This window comes from Ovis aries, chromosome 12 (genome assembly GCF_016772045.2).
Source record: "Ovis aries strain OAR_USU_Benz2616 breed Rambouillet chromosome 12, ARS-UI_Ramb_v3.0, whole genome shotgun sequence".
Taxonomy (NCBI): Eukaryota; Metazoa; Chordata; class Mammalia; order Artiodactyla; family Bovidae; genus Ovis; species Ovis aries.
The window spans coordinates 62,203,135-62,217,787 of NC_056065.1; the positions used below are offsets into that span (position 1 = coordinate 62,203,135).

At 42.9% G+C, this 14,653-nt stretch overlaps 1 protein-coding gene across 2 annotated transcripts in view; it reads left to right on the forward strand.

Moving 5' to 3' along the window:
- The window catches only part of LOC101102503 (voltage-dependent R-type calcium channel subunit alpha-1E), a 342,192-nt gene that overhangs the window by 174,559 nt on the left and 152,980 nt on the right, over positions 1-14,653 (forward strand). For both annotated transcript variants that reach the window (XM_042229161.2, XM_042229165.2), the window contains one exon: positions 49-152. In XM_042229161.2, coding sequence (XP_042085095.2) covers positions 49-152 — 104 coding nt within the window. The remainder of the gene's footprint in view (positions 1-48; positions 153-14,653) is intronic.

A 14,653-nucleotide genomic window follows, 5' to 3' on the forward strand; every position in this document is an offset into this window, starting at 1 on the left:
TGGTTTTGATGAAGTATAATACTAAAGAACCATTTTTCTTTCTTTCAGACCAATGATGCCTTAGGAGCCACCTGGAATTGGCTGTACTTCATCCCCCTCATCATCATTGGATCCTTTTTTGTTCTCAACCTCGTCCTGGGAGTGCTTTCCGGGTAAGCCAGATGTTTCTCTCTTCTCTTCTTTCGGACTGTAAACTAATGCTCTGGACTTCTTGCAAATTCGTTCATGCAACCCTCATTTACTGAGCAGCCCCTTTGGGCCAAAAGCTGCCCCAGATGCTTGGAGTACAGTCATTTTAATCATCTTTAATATTCTTAGGAATTAAAAATCTTAAATTGTTACAACATTGAACATGATATGTAGTGAGAGTCCATTTATCCATCCTTTCATTCCATCATTCAAGAGAGACCATTTTTGTCAAATGCTGGGCTGATTGTTAGGCATATAATGTTTAATAAGATGCAGGCTTTATCCTCAAAAGGTTGTTACTCTATCTTGTGTTGGACATCAAATTTCATATTTGTGACATGAATTACTGTACATCAGTTAACAAACATTCAGTGTTCAATGCCATGATAAGCATTACAAGGAGCACATAAAGTTTAAGGCATAGTTTTTGCCCTTAAAAAACTTATGTTTTGCTGAAAAGACAATACCAACACTTGAAACAGTTACGGAGCAGGACTTTGTTTACTGGCTAATATAAGATATAGTTCATTTGTCTGGGGAAGGGACAAATCTATATAGTCTGAAGTTATCAGGAATGGTTTCATAAAGGATTGGGATTTTGCTTTGGATGCAAAATATATAATAGATTAAAATAGAATACATGGGAGTGAATATTCCAGAGAGGGGAGCACCACCCCATAAGCCAACATGAAAAAATGGAATTTGTTATGGAGAGTGAGAAGACTATGATGTGACTTAATTTAACCTGAGTGGAAATTTCACTTTGGGAATTGAAAGGAGAAAATAGAAGGGCAAAAACAGGGTCAAAGAGGGTCTTCTATTTTCTGAGCAAAACCAAACATAATTTCTTGTCTGAATGGCAAACGTTCTTGAAATGGAAATTTATATAAAGTGATGCTTCTGTTTAAGCATGGTGGATTGAACCAAGTTGGCTATCTCTTGTACATCCACAAACAGGAAATAAATTTTGAGAAGGACACAGTGACAGAGAGAATAGGAGAGGGTATGAAAACAAATGAGAGCTGCCAACAAAATGTTTGAAGAAGGAGAGTAAATGATAACTAATCTAGTGGCATGAAAGCTGAGGCTCCATTAACTACAATGAGGAATGCCAATAAAAAAAATGAGAGCCAAGAAAGGGTCAGGAATTGAAGCATCATGTAAAGCTGGGTTATGAGGGATGTTAAAACAAGATTTTTCATAAATCCTTGTAAGGAACATTTAGATACGTCCTCCCCTCAACCAAACAATGTTCACAGGTGCTTGCCCCAACCAACCCCACGCCACCCTAGTTAGAAGATTTCCTCTCTGTCAAGGATGAATCAGAAAAGCTTGGATTTGTGGACACACAGGAGATGACCAACTTGGTTCAATCTACCATGTTTAAACAGAGTTTAATATTAGAATGGGGTTGATCTCTTGTAGTGAAAACAGGAGTATTATATGAAAGTCCACAAACTGGATGTCATGTTTCCAGCCCAGTTCTGCTGCTTGGCTCTCAGAACTGTAGCAGTCTGGGGAAGGAAGGGGAGAGGGTTTCACAGCAGCCCTCTATGGAAAACCATCCATCTGAAGAGAAAAGACCTCTGTATCCTGATATTTGACAGTGAGCAGAAAAATGGTCTGACCCATCACTTTTGGTGAGGTTCACTTACTAGTTTCCTTTGGCCACCCCAACAATTATCACCAACCAGGCAGTTTAAAAGTGTGAGAAATTGTCTCATAGTTCTGGAGGCTAGAGGGCCAAAATCTGGCAGGGTGATGCTACCTCCAAGGGATCTAGGGGAGAATTTCTTTCCTCCTTCTTCCAGCCTCTGTTGGCCCCAGGCATTCCTAGGCTTATGACTATCTCACTCCAGTCTCTGCCTCTGTGGCTGCATTGCCTCCTGTTCTGTCTAAAATCTCCTTCTGTCTGTCTCTTATAAGGACACTTGTTGTTGGATTTAGTGTCATCTGGATGATCCAGGATGACCTCTTCATCTCAAGATCCTTAATTACATTACCTTTTTCCAAATAAAGGGAGCATTCACAGATTTCAGGAATTAGGATGTGGATACATCTTTGGGAGAGGCAAGTACCAGTCACCATTACACTCCCCCCACTGCAAACCATTCTATAAGCCCCAGCCATTCATAGGAGCTTCCAACAAGCCTTTTGTACCTTGATCTTAAATATGAACAGTTAGGGGTCATCAGCATTCAAAGAAAAGGTCCAACACAAAGACAAATCAAAATAATAAATAGGTAGAAGGAGTCTGAGGGAATATGAATAATGAAGGGAGCAGAAGGTAATTGTTTTAAAGCATAATTGATATCAGCAGAGATAGAAGAGATTATCCACAAGATAGTAGATTGCTATGAAAAAGAACACTTAGCAGTTAAGAGCATTTGGAAATTAATGTAAAATAATTAATGTAAAATTTATATTAATGTACAATGAATTAATGTAAAAAGTATAAAAATATAATAAATAGTAAATGGTAGGACTATAAAGTTGAAATCACACAGAAAGTAGAACAAAAATAAGAAAATCAAAGATTTGTTTCAACATTGAACTAATAAAAATTCCATGAAGAAAACAAGGAAATGGATAGAAAAAAATTAAGAAAGAAAAATAAGAAAAATGTTCTTAGAACTAGTAAACTCACATTGCCAACTTTAAAAGATCTGTTGATACATGTGCAAAGATATTCTTTATAACATTAGGTTTTTATAGTGCAGACTTAGCAAAAATCTGGGTACCCATAACTAACAGAGCAGTTGGCTATCTCTTGGATGTAGGCCATGACATATTATGTGGCAGTTAGGAGCAACAAAGACCATGTACACATTGAAAGCAGAGTTTAGTGAAAACGAGATGGAAACAGTATAGTATCATCCACATAAATAAAAAAATGTACACAGTTTGTAAAAATTCATTAAAATGTATACACTGAATATAGAGTAACAGTTATTTATATGGCAAGGAAATGGAGGTGGGTATGGAGATAACTGAGAACAGATGAATTAATAAGAAAAATGCCCACTGACAACTCAACACAATGAAAGAGAAAAGACCACACCAAGATAAATCATGACATTTCAGAGCATCTGAGTAAGATAATATTCTGTAAGCTTCTGGTGATTATTAAGGGCATGAATTTTATCTATACAGAATCTGGAGTTAGAATGGCTTTGGACTTCTCAATGATATTGAAAGTTAGGAACCAATAGAAAACCTCCTAAAACTTTCTGAAGGAAAAAAATTTCCAAGATAGAATTCCATACCTAGTGAAACTAGCAATTATTTGTGAGGATGAAATTGCAATATTTTGAGACACTCTTTCTGAAGAAACTCCTGGAGAATGCGAGTCACTAAAAATAAGGAATTCATTGAGGAGGGATAAGGACATGCAACTTATGGAAAAAAGAGATTAATTAGAGAGGAAGACAGTTTTCCAGGATGATGAGGAAGGGACGTCTAGGATGCTAACTGTCCGACAGTCTAGGGAACACCAAGTTCAGACTTGAGTAGAATGACAGAAGGCTGTAGAAATGATATCTTTAAGAAAAAATGGAATTAATAATTCCCAATGTGTTTTAGTATAGTTAGAAGAGTTTAATGTTTTTTTCCAAAACTATATATATGTGAATATATAGATATTTGTATGTATTAGCACACATATACATCAGTCTAAGCAATGAATTCCACAGAACACAGAAGTGTTATCACCAAAGGAATACAAGCAAAGTAGGTACTCCATACAGCTCAACTGTCAGTCAGATGTGCATTGTTGACACTGGATTTTGAGACAGCCCCTATGGTGCCTTGAGAGCATAGGAGAGAATAAGTAGGGGGAGGAGAAGGGAATGCCAGAAACTAAAATCTTAAGTTCCACAGTGGGAAAGTGCTTAAGCAATACCTAAAACTGAAAGATTAAGAAATAGCAGTTGTATAAGTATAATATTTAGAAAATTGGAAATGAGTACTAGAGGAAGCAGGTAAAAGAATTACAAGTGGTTGCCTATGGGGAGTCAGATTCAGGGGTGAGAAAGGGTGAGGCTGTGGACTGCTGTTTTTTCACTATAAGCTTTAAAAAATATTTGACCTTAAAGCCCAACATGCATAACTTTGAGAAAAATAGAAATTAAATTTTATAATGATTGCACACACCCACGAAATATAGGACAAAAGGTGTGTATAAGACATTGACCTGAAAAAGAGACCAATCTCTCTTCCACAGGAAGAGGATTGGCCTGGGGAGAGACCAGATGCAGGAAGATAAAGAGAAAACTCTGATGTATTAGTCGCCTCTGTAGTACTAAGAGCCTTGGGTGACTTGTGAAATGGTTTTGAAGGAAAAACAGGAGACAGTGTGAAGGAGCTCTTGATAGTGTGTGTCTGGAGTGGAGAGTCACAGATGTAACGGGATCTCTTAAGTAGGTGCTCATTCAGTGAGCATTCATTGACATCCTTTATGCTCAATAGGTAATTGTCTCCACATATGCTGTAGCTGCAGCTCAGCTGCTCTACTTCAATGGCTGCCCAGGATGGGTCTGACCACAGACTTCTTTCTTCTTGTCTTTCTACCGAGGGGATAATCTCCCGTTTGTATAATCTTATCTGCTACATTTTGTCCTTACTTTTTTCCTAAGTGTGTCCCTGTTTCAGTTGGAAAAATTCAAGTCAGATTCTCACTTCTGAATAACAAGTCAGTGATGTTCCAGGTAAAGTTCCAGTATGGGTTGAGAATGTGTCTTGACAGAGCTGGAAAGGGACAGGACGCTGGCGCTGAAAGACAATCCTGTGTCTGACTGTGTCCGCTCTGATGTACTAGCTCTAGTTTGGAATTGCCTCTTTGAATTCTACATATTTATCCTGATGGGAAAGCATGGTAGGTTGGGAGAAGTGCGAGCTTTGGCATCTGACAGTCATGTTGTTCAATTACTAAGTCGTGTCCAACTCTGCAACCCCATGGACTGCAGCATGCCAGACTTCCCTGTCCTTCACCATCTCCCAGACTTCCCTGTCCTTTGCCATCTCTCAGACTTTGCTCAAACTCATGTCCATGGAGTCGATGATGCTATCCAACCATCTCATCCTCTGTCATCTCCTTTTCCTCCTGCCCTCAATCTTTCCCAGCATCGAGGTCTTTTCCAGTGAGTTAGCTCTTTGCATCAGGTGGCCAAAGTATTGGAGCTTCAGCCTCAGTCCTTGCAATGAATATTCAGGGTTGATTTCCTTTAGGGTTGGCTGGTTTGATCTCCCTTGCTGTCCAAGGGATTCTCAAGAGTCATCTCCACCACTGCAGTTTGAAAGCACTGGTTCTTTGGTGCTCAGCCTTCTTTATGGTCCAACTCTCACATCCATACATGGCTACTGGAAAAATCATAGCTTTGACTCTGTGGACTTTTGTTGGCAAAATGATGTCTCTGCTTTTAAATATGTGGTCTAGGTTTGTCATGGTTTTTTCTTCCATGGGTGAAATCCTAACCCTGCTGCTTATTAGTGTTGTGCATTTGGACAAGTTACTCTGGGCCTGCTTTCTCCCCTATGAAATGGGATAGCAATATCCCTCTCCCAGGCCGAGGCCTAGGTGTGGCATGGAGTAGCCGTCAGCTCTTACCCCTCTGATAATATTGATTCTCATTTTCTCTCACTGTTAGGTGTAGGTGGCTATCATCCAAGTAGCAGCCTATGATACTGGGCTCGAGCCCACTGTGAGACTGTGAGCTCCTCTCTGACCAGAAGGTGACCTCCTCAGGTTGGGAGATGAAACAGAGGTAGCATGGCACATGCCTCCTTAGCACTTCTGGAAAAGGTTAGGAAGTGACAGCAGCAGCTGGGAACAGCTGGTGTGAAGAAATGCTGACATTTAAAAGAGTGTTAACAATAGGGGCCTTATGGGCTGGAGCTGGAATAGTTCTGTCCTGGTTTCTTTTTCTCCTTCTGATGCTCAACACCTATGTGGTTTCACTGGTGTGTCTGCAGATAGTTCAGCAGCAGCTAGTTCTATGTACAGGATGGTGGGGGTGTGAGTTCTCTCTCTTGCTTTGTCTTGTTCTCACCTGCCCCTGAATGGGGATATAGGTGTTCTGCTTGGAGTAAGGGGTTGGTTGGGAGTTGCATGTATAAACCAGGGAGAAGCTCTGAAGGTTTTATCTCTGGGGCATATGTTCCCCATGACCTGCAGGCAATTTAATGTTAGGCCCCAAGGTTTTCTAAAGCAGAAATAGAGCTATGGAAGGAGGAGCCCCTGTTGGGCAAATGATAAGAGTCTGGTAAGGGATGGCAGGTAGCCCACATGAGTGCTCATGGCCTGCCAGGTGTGAAAGCGACTGTGGCACCCATCCTAGAGGTATGGGCCTAGGTGGGTAGAGGGCTCAGAGGCATGTTTGAGAGTCTCAGTGTATTTAAACAGGAACTGTGGATAGAAGCTTTGTCGCATTTTTACTTATCTCAGAGGAAATGGGATTTGATGAAAACCATTAGCTTAGGCTTGAAGAGAAGCAGAGCTTCCTGTCTCCATGGAAACGAACCAGAGCTGCAGAAGCATGTCCTGAGGTGCAGTCAGGGGTGACAGGGCAGAAGGCTCATGCAAACAGATAGTGACCCTTATCCCATCACCTCTACCCTCTGCTCCCAGGCTTTCTGGAGAGAGGGAGAGAGTCTTGGGGGAGGCATCGTGCTGTCTCCAAACCAGGGCAGGGATAGCCAAGCCAGGAGCTGCTGACACAGACATATACAGAGAGCGTGTGTGTAAAGTATGGCATAGTTTTCAGAGCACCTTTGCTTCCGGGCTCTTATTTGTTCCTTGTAACAGCTATGTGCAGTAGATAGATACTCTATTTATTTACAGATGGAAAGAAGAGGGTTTAGAGGTTCTGAGCCCCAACTAGTTACTGGCAGAGGTATGGTCAGAGGTTGTAATTTCCCACCTGTAGTTAGAGACTTGTTCTGATACACCTACACCATGTGGCCCATATCCAGGAATATGGGCTCCCAACATGGCATAACTAGAGAAAGCCAGCCAATGGTTAACCTAGAATATCATCCTGACCATACAGATGTTGGTGCCAGTTCTAAGCTGTCCATACATTGATGCACATACTTATTCACACACACTAGTCTTCACACACACAATGTGACCTGGTACATAGAAAGTCCCTTGTATGTACAAAGTCCCTTGGACTGCAAGGAGATCCAACCAATCAATCCTAAAGGAAATCGGTCCTGAATATTCATTGGAAAAACTGATGCTAAAGATGAAACTCCAATACTTTGGCCACCTGATGCAAAGAACTGACTCACTGAAAAAGACTCCGATGCTGGGAAAGATTGAAGGCAGGAGGAGAAGAGGGTGCAGAGGATGAGATGGTTGGATGACATCACCAGTGCGATGGACATGAGTTTGAGTAGGCTCCAGTAGTTGGTGATGGTCAGGGAAGCCTGGCGTGCTGCAGTCCATGGGGTCACAAAGAGCTGGACAAGGCTGAGAGACTGAACTGACTGACATACAAGACGGAAGATGCTAAGACCCACTGTCCAGGTTCTTTTACCCTCAGGTCTGGTGGGAAGTGGTGGACTCTCTGTATAAGAGGAGGGATTCTTCTGGTCGCATCTCTTGAGTGAGTGGAGTGGCTCTTGTTTCTGGTGAGATAACTGTCACTAGATAACTGGTAAAGTTTGTCTTGCCACCAACTCATTTGCTGGATAGCTTTGACAAGTTCAGGACAATTAAACAAAAGCTGATTGTATGGCTACTCTGCTTAAGGACGCTGTCCTGGACACTGAGGGTTAAAGTGAAGTGAAGTTGCTCAACCATGTCCAAGTCTTCGCAACCCCATGGACTATAGTCTACCAGGCTCCTCGGTTTGTGGGATTTTCCAGGCAAGAATACTGGAGTGCGTTGCCATTTCCTTCTCCAGAAGGAAATCTCAGACACTTAAGATGAATAAAATAAAAAGATTGTAGATTGGTTAAGGAAATCATTCGAAATTACGTGTAATGGTGTCTAAATTCATTAGATCCAGAATTCTGGCCCTATCAAAAGTTTGATTCATATGTCATGTATTTTGGGCACCTACTATCTTGCGAGGCATTGTTGAGTGTACAAACGTGAATAGGACCTAGGTCCTATCCACAAGAAAGAGGCTAAAGAATGTATCTTCAGTATTAAACCTTGGATCTCCTGAGTCACCTGCCATTGCTTCTCTCTGCATGTTAGGAGTTGGCACCGAAATATTTCTCAGGCCTGACTTGAGATAGGAATAGCTGGTGGTCTTAGGAAGGAAGTTATTCTTGTCCAGCTCAGTGGTCCAGAGGAGCACACAACTGCTCATCTGTGGAGTTGGTGGGTATTAGTTTGGCCTGTGTGTCATGTCCAGAGGCAAGCTGACATCAAAGGAGACTGGCTAAGATGCACCTGTGCATGAACCACAAGGTAATTCTCCTTCCAGGATTCTGACCCTGGAATCACTGGGAGAAACTCAGCAGGCAGTTCCTGGTGCTTGCTCCACGTCTCTTGCTGCTCAGGGCTGGGAATGAGATCAGAGAGGGACAGAGAGCTGCTGTCCTCAAGGAGCTTGTAGTCTATGTAGAGAGATAGCATAGGGTGAATATTTATATTTGATGGGGGCCAGGATCAGGCAGGGCCCCTTGAAGAAGGTGAGACTAACACACTCTTTGAAGATTGAGTAATGGCCAGCCAGAAGAAGGGAGAAGAGCTTTCCATCAGGTTGGCTGCCAGGAACGTGTAAGAGGCTGTTCTGAGACTCTATAGTGAAGTGGGGGATGTAGAGGAGGTGAAACTAGAGCCGAGAGGCTCATTGTGAAGGGCTCCTCCTATGGGCTAAGCTAAACCTGAGTTCCGACCTGACCCCTGGAGCTCATGATGCAGGGTTGGTTCTCAAGCTTTAGGCAAGGAGGACAACCAGTTTGCATTTGAAGGTGAGTGCCCTGGAGGAGTGAGATTGGAGACCGAGAGGCATCTCTGGAGTGACAATGGAAGAAAGAAGCAGTGAAACAGTGAGGCAGCAGAGAGTGCAGTGGGGTAGTGCTGGAGACTTGGAGCAGATCCAGGAGATGGTGGTGGGATGGGATCTGCGTGACTTGGTGACTGTATGAGTGTGTCTGAGTGTACTGGGGGTGGAAATCAGAGGGAAGTCTCTTGGACTGCTTCTAGTATCTTTCTTCTTCTTTTTTTGATTGTACTTGGGTCTTCGCTGCTGCGTGGGCTTTTGTCTCATTGTGGTGAGCTGGGGCTACTCTGGTTGCAGTGTGCGGGCTCCTCATCGCAATGGCCTCTGTGATGGCCTCTCTTGTTGCAGGGCACAGGCTCTAGGACAATCCAGCGCAATAGCTGTGCCACGTGGGCCCTGTAGCTGCAGCTCCCAGGCTCTAGCGCACAGGCTTAATAGTTACGGTGCCTGGGTTTGATGTTTCTTGGCATGTGGGATGTTCCCAGATCAGGAACTGAGCCTGTGTTTCCTGCATTGGTAGGCTGATTCTTTACCAATGAGCCACCAGGAAAGGCCCTAGATTTCTTTCTTTTCATTTTTAAAATTTTTGGTTGAAGTATAGTTGATTTACAGTATCATGTAGTTTCAGGTGTACAGCATAGCGATTCAGTTATGTTATGTGGACACACACATACGCATAGACTTTTCCGGATTTTTTTTCCCTTACAGATTATTGTATAATATTGACTCTTTCCCCCCAAACCTCTTCCTCCTATGTTCTCCCTAGCCACCTAGTGGCTCAATTCAGAACGAAAGAGACTTGTAAACAGAAAATAAACTTCAGGTTAAAATGGGAAAATAGGGGTTATGGAAGGGATAAATTAGGAGGCTAGAATTAGCATATACACACTCTGTGTGTTAGTCGCTCAGTTGTGTCCGACTCTTTGCAACCACATGGAGTGCAGCCCGCCAGGCTCCTCTTTCCATGAAATTGTCCAGGCAAGAATACTGGAGTGGGTTGCCATTTCCTTCTCCAAACATATACACACTACTCTGTGTAAAATAGATAACCAACAGGGACCTGGGGCTTCCCTCATAGCACAGTTGGGAAAGAATCTGCCTGCAATGCAGAAGATCCTGGTTCGATTCCTGGGTCGGGAAGATCCCCTGGAGAAGGTATAGGCTACCCACTCCAATATTCTTGGGCTTCCGTTGTGGCTTAGCTGGTAAAGAATCTGCCTGTAAGGTGAGAGACCTGGGTTCAGTCTCTGGGTTGGGAAGATCCCCTGGAGAAGGGAAAGGCTACCCATTCCAGTATTCTGGCCTGGAGAATTCCATGGGGTCGCAAAGAGTCGCACATGACTGAGCTACTTTCACTTTCAACAGGGACCTACTGGATAGTGCAGGGCACTATGTATCCTCTGCTGAGTTGCACACTAGTGCTTTATACACGGTGTAAAGTATACTGTGTATACTTTGGGTACAGTATAAAGTATTAGAGGTTGTGGAAAGAATCTGCATTTTCCCAAGACGCTGTTTTATGTATCAATTGTCAGAGTCATATCTTTCAGTGTGATAAAAATTACTTGAGGCAAAAGGGACTATAAGTGTGGTTTATTCCTGCTGTTCATATTATAACTGGGAAAACCAGACCAGAGAGTGAAGCAGCTTCCTCAAGTCATACGCAGCTATTTAGGGATAGATGTTGACTAGAACCTAGTCCTCTGGCTCCCTGTCCAGAGTACTTATCTCCTCTGCACAAGGGGGATTGCTTAGTAGGAACGTGCAGACTCTGTACGGTGTACATGGGTTTGAATCTCGCATCCATCACTTGTCATCTGCGTGACCTTAGGCAAGTAGCTGCACATTTTTATACCCTCAGTTACCCAATTGCAAACGAGGACTTTAGAATCCACCATACTGGATTGTTGGGGAAACTAAACCTGATCATTCATGCTAAGTGTTTAGTACCTGGGAGCTAGTAACTATTTAATCAGTGTTAGCTCTGTGTGGCAGAATTCTTCCCTCCAGATCTTGGTTTATACCTCAGTAGCTGGGACTGGGAAAGAGTCATTTTTACTTATCTGGTTGCCCTATTGAGCATGAACTTGGATGTTTTCAGATGTCACTGGTAGGCCTGACCATCCTCCGCAGCCTGTTCCCTGGAGGAAACAGTAATGACAGACCACTGTGTTACACCCCTGTGCCTCCACACATGGCCATCGCCTTGAACTCTCTACTTCTTGCAGTTTCTTAGCCATGCTCTCTCCTCCTGTGGTCAGGAATGAGCCCTGCCCTGTTAGCTTTTCTTGTCAAATTCCTGTTCCTCCCTCAGGGCCTATTTCAGCTTTGACTTCCTTCATGAGATCCTTCTAGATCCATACCCCTACTCCCATTCTGCAGTTTGGACTAAAATCTTTCTTCCATATTCTCCTGTCACACTATGCTTCTGTCCGTTAGAACCTGCTACTCATTATGTGCTGTGCTGTGCTTAGTTGCTCAGTCATGTCCAACTCTTTGCGACCCCACAGACTGTAGCCCGCCAGGCTCCTCTGTCCATGGGGATTCTCCAGGCAAGAATACTGGAGTGGGTTGCCATGCCCTCCTCCAGGGGATCTTCCCAACCCAGGGAATTGAACCCAGGTCTCTCGCGTTGCAGGTGGATTCTTTACCGAGTGAACCACCAGGGAAGCATTACTCATCATAAGGTTATGCAATTTTGTTATGTCATTTAATAATAATAATGCTAAAGAAAAGAGTTAACTTTTATTGAAAGTTTGTTATCTTCTTGGTATTCTGCTGAATATTGACTGATTTTATAACAGCCTCATGAATAAGTCACTGTTGCTAGCCCATGTTACAATAAATGAGGAAAAGGAGGCTTAGAGAGTTTGAGAGTCTTGTCTAAGACCGCACAGTTGACAAGGGCCCGAGCCCTCCTGTGTCCTGCTCAGGGTGCACTGTCCTCCTTGTATTGGAGTGCTGAATGTCTTGTCACCTGTCAGATTTTGTTCCTAGTGCTGGAGATGACTTTCCACATAGCTGGACCTCTCTTAACATCTCAGTGCCCTGCTCTTGTGCTCCGTACATAACTGCCGAATTGAAGGGAAACCCAGTAATACCAGGCCCCTCTTAGGGGATTCCTTACCCCATTGTGACCTTCTAGAGAATAATATTGCAGAGGACTAAGGAAGAGACTGGTAGGATCTTAAAACCCTGGAGCATAATCGCTTGCACGGGAGATCCCTGCAGAAACTCCAAAGAGCTGTTTACTTTGCAGAGGTGTTACAGACATGAAATTGTCACATGTTGAACATTTTTTCTTTTTGATTGATTTTTTTTTCTTTTAGCTATTTTCTCATGTCCTTTGCCCATTTTCCTCTAGCCATATTTATTTTTTCAAATGAACGTAAAAGGTCTATTTGTATAGAGAGGAAAATAATCCATTTATATCATATGTGGCAAATATTTAGGGAACAGTCACTTAAGGATAAAGCTGTCATCCTAATGGGAATTGTGGGCAGCTAACTGTTGGAAATGCAAAAGACTAAAGCAGTTGTTCTTTTTCTCTCTTTCTCGCTTTCTTTTCTTTCTTTCTTTCTTTCTTTTTTTTTTTTACTGTAGAACACTTCATTTGGAAAGCATTTCATGTGTATTCATTTGTTTAGTTCTCATAGCAATCCTCGGGAGTGGGCTGTTAAATTACAAATAAGGAGCTTGGAGCTCAAAGGTGAACAGGCAACATGCTCTATGTCATAAACCTAAGGGAGTGGTGTTCTCACCCTTAGTCCACTGTTCCTGGTTTCAAACAGCACTGTTTCCCATATGGAGTTGGGTGCTTGCAGTGAAATCTTTGCTGCTCAGCTTCCATTCAGAGACATGCGATTTATGTATACACTCTAACACAACAAAATGCTCTTCTGAATTTAGTTATTAGGGCAGCGAATATTTACGGAGCCCTTACCCTGTACCACTGTCCTAGATGGAATTGAAAAATCCTGCCCCTCATGGAGCTTGTATTCCCATGTTGCACATGTAATCTTTATTTTCTAGAATATTACCCCCCATTCCAAGTTGTACTGTTAGGAAGAAGTGTGTGTGTGTGTGTGTGTGTGTGTATTAGTTGCTCAGTTGTGTCTGACTCTTTGCAACCCCAAGAACTTTAGCACGCCAGGCTTTTCCATCCGTGGGATTCTCTAGGCGAGATTTCTAGAGTGGATTACCACTGCTTTCTTCAGAAGACCTTCCTGACTTGGGGATTGAACCCTGGTCTCTTGCATTGCAGACAGATTCTTTACCATTTGAGCTACAAGGAAGAAGTATGATCGGTACTAATACCCTGAAATTGCCTTTGTCGATCAATTTGTGGATTGAGACTGTGACTGTGAGATGTAATGCTTTGGAAAGAAGACTCCAGGTCTCTTTCATTGTTTAAAATTCAGTTCCATCTCAAAAATCAAGCTCTAATGCGCTCTGTTATTTATCCGAACAAGCAGAGAATATACTAGAATCGATAGTTCTAGGGACCTGGGCCAAGATGGGAGGGTCATTGTCTGAAGATGTGTGATGAGGATAGAGTGGCGAAGTCATATCTCGTGGAAGCGAGTAATCGTATCTAAAAAGGTCAGCTCCAAGAGGCAGGGTCAAAGTGGTAAGGGAAAAGAAATAGAGAAATCGGTGAGGAGGACAGTCAAGATAAATCATCAAAGCAAGGCACTGTTTTACGTGGACTCATCCTTATAGAGAAATTTGAACAGTTAGACTGGGAATTCATTACGTACCTTTTTGGTGATAAAAACTACAGCTAAATGTGAAAATGATTCCACTCTCTGTTGAAAGATTTTTCATGCATGAAATCCTTGGTTGGCCACATTCTTAGCTGATGAAACAAAACTTAAGTCCTCTCAGTCAGTCAGTCAGTTCAGTCACTCAGTTGTGTCCGACTCTTTGCGACCCCATGAATCGCACCACAGCAGGCCTCCCTGTCCATCACCAACTCCCGGAGTTCACTCAGACTCACGTCCATCGAGTCAGTGATGCCATCCAGCCATCTCATCCTCGGTCGTCCCCTCCTCCTCCTGCCCCCAATCCCTCCCAGGATCAGAGTCTTTCCAATGAGTCAACTCTTTGCATGAGGTGGTCAAAGTATTATTTCAGCTTTAGCATCAGTCCTTCCAATGAACACCCAGGACTGATCTCCTTTAGGATGGACTGGTTGGATCTCCTTGCAGTGCAAGGGACTCTCAAGAGTCTTCTCCAACACCACAGTTCAAAAGCATCAATTCTTTGGCACTCAGCTTTCTTCACAGGCCAACTCTCACATCCATACATGACAACTGGAAAAACTATAGCCTTGACGAGACGGACCTTTGTTGGCAAAGTAATGTCTCTACTTTTGAATATGCTGTCTAGGTTGGTCATAACTTTCCTTCCAAGGAATAAGCGTCTTTTAATTTCATGGCTGCAGTCACCATCTGCAGTGATTTTGGAGCCCCCAAAAATAGTCTGACACTGTTTCCACTGTT